This window comes from Nothobranchius furzeri, chromosome 10, assembly GCF_043380555.1.
Source record: "Nothobranchius furzeri strain GRZ-AD chromosome 10, NfurGRZ-RIMD1, whole genome shotgun sequence".
Lineage (NCBI taxonomy): Eukaryota > Metazoa > Chordata > Actinopteri > Cyprinodontiformes > Nothobranchiidae > Nothobranchius > Nothobranchius furzeri.
Window position 1 is genome coordinate 60,455,650 of NC_091750.1, and position 6,393 is coordinate 60,462,042.

Here is a 6,393-nt window from a genome sequence, read left to right on the forward strand (position 1 = left end):
ATGGCCTCGCTGGTGTGTTCCCCACAGAGTTTTAGTTTGAAGTCATTTTTCCACATCTAAGCTTTTGACAAAATCACACGTAAAACAGAAAAGTGGAAAAGATGGAAAATGGAAGTCATGAGTTACTATCAGTGTTTTTGGTAGTAGAAGGCGAACTGTTTGAGCAGCATGGATCAGAATCAGGAAGTCCAATCAGCTGCTTTAGAGCTCTAGGAGTCACGACGGTGATGGCGATCATAAGAGGAATGTGTTGGGTTTCAAATAACCGCTCATGCCACAATACCGTTCAGTATTTTTAAGTTCAGTGCAGTGTTGAGTCACTTAGTGACCAAGTAGAAGTTTCTCCTTCACCCTCAGCCTGATCGGATCGGCTCCCGGGTTTCCACAGACTTCCACCCTGTCTCTCATCCAGAATGCTAGGATGAGGCCCACAACTAGGTGGATTTTCAGCAAAAATAAACCGTCTTCACTTGATCGCGGTTATTAACTTTGGTGATGGAAGATTCTTCTAGTCAGAGCCGAGCCTGGTAGTCAAGCAGAGCTCAGCCACACACAAGCTAGAGATTTTTATTTTAGAGTCGAGCCGTTTGTAAACTTGACTGTTGGATGGATGCATGAACAGGGAAAAGTGTAAAGAAAACACCACACAGAGCCATCGCTGGGTAAAATAATAATAAAATATAATTGTAAAAGAAGAAACAGAGTGAAGAGGAGGAGCTTCTGCTGAGTGTCTGAGTGGACTGATGAGGGGTGATGCTGTGATCTCTGCTGTCGTGCCCCTGTGATCCCCTCCTCCCCCGATCTGACCTCCCACTCTGCTTCACCCCCCTGACGACTGAAGCGTCACCACCTGGCCTCCGACCTCCCTGCGTCCCTCCACCTTCTGCTCCTTTCTCTCCGGAGTCTTCTCATCTATGCCGGCCTCTGACTGGAGAACGAAAAGCTCTAAATGTTTATAATATAAATCTATACAAAATAGAGGATTTTAGAGATGAACGTCTTATTGTGAATTGCAGAGATTGTACATTGCGATTTATCCGAGGTGAACTGTACAGCCGCCATGTTAATATTGTACAGTTTGAATCTGAACATATGGAAATTTAAACGACAAAGACACAAAGTAGTGCAGCAGTTAGACGAACATTGTTACAGCTGAACTGTTGAGAATAACTCGCCTTTAGGTCAGATTCAGCAAGCAACATAGTTTTGTTTTCTAGTGCGAGAATGATTTTGCACATCATTTGAAATCTAGTTGGGTGTAGCCTTTTCGTTTGCATCGGCTGTGTTACACTGACACCACATTACAGCCGATTGACCTTTTCTGATCGAGTTCTTAGAAGAAGATAAAAAAAAACACTCAGGCCTATAATTAAGTTTTAGAAAGCTAAAGAAATAAGTGTCTGAAACTGAGCATTTCTGGTGCAACTTCAAGTTGCTTTCAGATTCCTGCATGAGGCTGAAAATTTGTTTTTCTGGTTAGAAAAAGAAAAGCTCCAATGATGATATTTAGGAACTGGTTTCTGATCAGTGACACATGCAGTCTGCACTTAGTTATTTGCCTTTAAAACAGAAAAAAAAGTTGCCATCAATCATGTTAGTTTTATGAGTTTAAAATGCAATCTTGACATTTTTACCTGCTTGTCAATGTTGGTCTTTTTATGAGATGGTGTATTTTGGGGCCACAGGGGAAAAATAAAACTGTGTAGGTAGATTTTGAGAATTAAATGAAAATCATGATAATAAAGTTGTTGCTTTTGAGATTAAAATAAAAATACCCCACTAAACTAGCACTGGAGCAAAGAGCTACGCTAGCCGTAGTATCTCGAGTGACTGATCCATTTACTTCTCAACAGAGATTATTGTTAAATACATTGTTTTTCACCATGTTTAGGCTCAAGTATTTGTTTTATAAAATAAATTATTAGTTTTAGGGAGATTTTCAGGTACGTGTGTATGTTTAGACTCTTATTTTGAAGGATTAAAGGATCTATGTGATCAATGCAGCTGCAGAAGTTGAGACCTGGTTTATTCAACTAAACAATTTTTTCAAATTTAATCTCAAAATCTTCTATTTATTTTCAGTTGCCGAACATACTCTGCCGCAGACTTTTAATCCCATAAAGTTTATTTTATTTAATTTTCCAGTAGTTTTTTGCAGAGGGCCAAATAAGAAGCTAGAGCTCATTTTGTTTACAGGAGTTTCTATTTTTTATTACAAGGGGGCCAGAGTCTAGCTTTAGACCTTGGTCACTCTGAACTGGATCAGTTGCACTGATTGCACAAGTAGCTGTCCAGATTTAGGAGTCTACTGTGACATGCTGAAGGGGGAGGAGCCAGGCGGCGGCTGGTGTTGGCTGAAGGGAGGCGGGGTCACGTCTCTGTACAGTCGGTTTATCAGTATTCCTTTTATTCTTCCTGTCATTTTGGTGAATCTTGCTGTTTTATTCTCCCTGGTCCAGAGATCTGTATTAAACTGTAATAAATTGTAAAGATTGTGGAAAAAAAGACAAAAAAATAAGCTGAATGTTGCATAGCAGAAGAGAAACGAGATATTCCTTCAGACAAGTGATTTAAAAGTGTATAAAATAAACTGAGTGGCAAGGTTTAGGAGATAAATGTAATATTTTGTTTGTAATTACTTTTTTTTTCGTTGGAAGAGGGCTACTGGATAAAGAATCATCTGTAATAAAGTAATTTTAATATTTCTCTGTTTTGGGGTGTTTTGTGTGAGAACAGAGTTCAAAGTTCATATGGAATTTTTAGGGAGATCTTTAATGCAAACAAGATGAGAAAAACTTTAAAACAATACAGGTAGATGTTATTGGTCCTCAGCGTGTGTAGGACCTCCTCCAGGTGAAGTTCCTCCTCTCTTCTTCATCCACCCGGTTCTGTTCAGGCACCTGTACTTTCGGTTTCCTTGTCATGGTTCCTCTCCTTCGACGTGAAGACGCTGTGGCGTTCATCCTGTTTCTTGGCCCAGTTTGACCGGTTATTTCTACGGGGCTCCTCCAGCTCACCCCATCCCTCTCTCCTTCTTTCAGGAAGTCGGCAACCACTTTGAAGTACTCCAGAACTACAGCATGACTCCAGATACCTCCATCATCCTCATTTATTGTTCTCCCATCATGCATCTGCTCGCTGCCCTCTTGGGAGAACCCACAGTGGCCTCCGCGGTCCGTTAACAACAGGAGGAAGTAAGGGTTGCTGAGGAAGAGGGAAATGGGAAGGGTGGAAGCAGGTGGAAGGAGAGGGTCGTCCTTGCTGCAGATGCAGAGAACAGGGACTTCCACTTCATCTGCATCTCTCAGAGGTTCGTTCCTCTCCCAGTAGCTCTCCCAGTTTGTAACTGGGTAAGCTCTTTCGCCCAGCATCCAGGCCACTGCAGGTGTGAGGCCCCTTAGGGAGGAGGACCCAGAGTTTGAAGAGACACCTGGAGATGTTTCCTGTTGGAGTTTATCTGGAGAGCAGAAAAGAGCTTCTTCAAAGTATCTGAGGCTGGAGCAGCTGAGGGCCCGGTCCACATCTAGAACTCCTCTGAAGGAACTCTCATATCTTAGACCAGAAACATGCAGGTTTAGGATCTTTACTTTGGTCACGTATGTCACATGTATTAATTTCTCTCACCTGCTGAGCTGCATCTTCCGGTGAAAGAGCGTGGCCCAGCGATAAAGAGGAAGCATGGGGGTTTGAAACCACAGCTGCCCCAGCAGCACTGGGGAGATGGCTGCAGCCGCTGTCAGGTGGGAGCTGGAACCTCGCTCACCCAGGTAGGAGAGCAGAACCCCAGAACCAGAACCTTCACTCACAGCGACCAGAGCAGAGGAGGGGTGGCGACTGTGGACATACAACACTGCCTGAAAATGGATGACTCCATCACTCACAGGTAAAAGTAAAGCATTCGCCAAAATGGATCAAATTCTTTTTTTTCTACCTCTTCCAAATCAGCCGGGTCTCCAAACTCAGCCAGTCTCGTTGTGGTCAGCGGCGACCCAGCGCTCCCTCGATGGTGAAACACCACCACGTAAAAGCCCTGTTGCATGGCCTGGTGGCACAGCAGCTTTAAGTGGGGGGTCATCCCTCCCCAGAGCTGAGGGATGAGGAGCAGGACAGGAGGTGTTGAGGTGAAGCAGCCAAGTGCCTTCCTCCCGTCTAACTTCCTCTTCATCACCACCTCACTAAGTCTTGTCCCCACGGCCCAATCCAGAGCCACGATCCCCCCGTCTTTCAGTAACAGGTGGTCTCTGGTGAACTGTATGTGGTCTCCATCTTGTCCCCACAGCTGGCTGGACACCGTCTGGATGTGAGGGTCTCCTCGGGGCCAGGTGGCGAGTTTGGACTTTGTCAGAGAGCCACAGCGCTGCAGAAGATATCTAGCTAGCGCGGTGTGCTTACAGATAAGTCTGGGTCCATCTGAGGTCTGACCTGACTTAATGTCTGCCTCGGGTGGCTTGACCTCTTTGCACCATGCTCTTGTGTTTCTGTGCAGCGGCAGCTCCAGGATCAGACAGATGATGACCCAAAGTCTCCAGGCTGCTGCTCGGACAGTCAGCCTCGTCCAGCAACGTACTCTGGGCCGGCGGTGACACAGAGACAGCAGGAGAAGACAGAAACACGGGAGCAAACAGAACAAACAATCCCACACAAACGATGCCATGGGTCAGCACAGAGTGGAGATAAATCCTGATTGTTTTCACCCTGAGGTCTTTCTTCACCTCCAGCCTGACATGTTCTCATCAACCTGTCTAAAGCTTGGTTTTAAACAAGAAGGAAATTTTTGGAGAAAATGGGAAAAACAATGTTCCTCACTGACAAAAACTCAAAAAAAATGAAGAAGAAAAAAGAACAGGAGCAAACACTCCTCTCTTTCTCCTCCCTCCATTAATCATTTACTACAAGGTCATATAGAAACAAGGCAAACACAGACCCCATAAATCTGAACCATTAATAACACACGAAAATAAGGTTTGGTCATTAAACGTCTTTGGACAGAGCTACTGCACAGACTGATTATTTGGATGCTTCCAGTGAACTCTAGTCCTCATTTATGGAAAAATAAATGACCCCCCCCCCCCCCCCCAGCCAACAAGAAAAATTGAGGTTGACGTTCAATTTTAAGCTTATTGAGTATTTGAATGGGTACAGTCAAGCTTTTTGATGTGCATTTTAATCTTTTATTTAAAATCATATTCTTACATTGTAGTTTTTGTTTTATAAAATATTTTAAATCCATTTTTATTTAAATAAAGAAAAGAGCACTGAAGGATTCAGCCTTTTGTGTTTTTCTAATTGTGTCTTTGTTCTGCTGAACAATCAGCACACAGTGAAAGTGAAGGATTGTAATCATTGCTCGTTTTTATTTGCATGTCCGTCAGTACATTAACCTTTTATTTTTGTTGATCAGAATCAGAGTGCTTCGTTTTTGTTATGTTTGTTCAGTGTTTTTAATCCGATTTAATTTCTTGTGGTTCTCCAGTGCAAAAAGATCTTGTTTTTATCTTTGCTGACATGTTTGTTGTCTGCCACCTTCATCAGAGCAGCTGCCACTGCCGCCCCCCCCCCCCCCCCCCGCCCCCCCACAGCAAAACCAAGTTATGGAGACGATGTGTTAAAATGTATTCCTTTTTTTTTTTTTTTTTTTTTTACCGTGTCCTGTCTGGCTGTGAAGCAAACAGAATTGATGTCTGAATGCTGGTGACAAGCCTTACAGATTTACTCTCAGGTGGAGCATCAAAGCGTCTGCTTTTAATGTCACGCCTGATACTTAAAACTTTATTGCTGTTGTTTTTGAATGCTTTGTAATTCCGACCAGACACGGAGACAGAGGTGAAAGAGAAAGGAAATGACAAGGGGGGGGGGGGGGGGGTTCCACAAAAGTGAACAATAATGAACAACAGTCTGCTTCTAGATCTGCAGAAAAAGACAAAAAAAGCAAAAGAACAAAAAAATGGGACACAACAACAATTAAACAAGATCAAGCTATCACTGCGTCAACTTGATGAAGAAATATATAATTAACATTGTTTAACTGAACAATCACACGATAATAAATCACAGTGCATTAAGTGCCCACCATAGTCTTAAGACCTGTGTTTAACGTGCCCAAGCCCATACTTTTGAGAGCACCATGTGCACACCTGTGTGTGTACACGCGCTTGTTTATGCAAGGTTTCTCTATAGGAGCGTCCAACAGAGAGTGTGAGGGACCACAGATCCGCCTCCCAAAGATGCGCAGGAGACGGGGGGAGCTCCAAGTCCCAGAGATCCAGGCACTGCCCCAGAACACAGGAACCCCAAGGAGACTGCAACCAGAAAGCCTCCGGGATTGATCAGACAGATGCCAAAAATCTTAAAACCCCCAGACCCGGTTGCCACGAACACTCAGGCAGACCAAGG

The 6,393-nt window shown here is 43.8% G+C and overlaps 1 protein-coding gene across 1 annotated transcript; it reads right to left on the reverse strand.

Moving 5' to 3' along the window:
* Positions 1–2,753: 2,753 nt before the first annotated feature.
* LOC107386856 (protein ABHD15) lies at positions 2,754–4,866 on the reverse strand. The gene is made up of 3 exons (XM_015961505.3): positions 3,932–4,866; positions 3,625–3,854; positions 2,754–3,552 (listed from the first exon to the last, which is right to left on the reverse strand). Exons 1-3 carry the CDS (start codon positions 4,652–4,654, stop codon positions 2,829–2,831), a joined length of 1,677 nt encoding a protein of 558 aa, XP_015816991.3. The 5' UTR covers positions 4,655–4,866; the 3' UTR covers positions 2,754–2,828.
* Between the last annotated feature and the right edge of the window lie 1,527 nt (positions 4,867–6,393).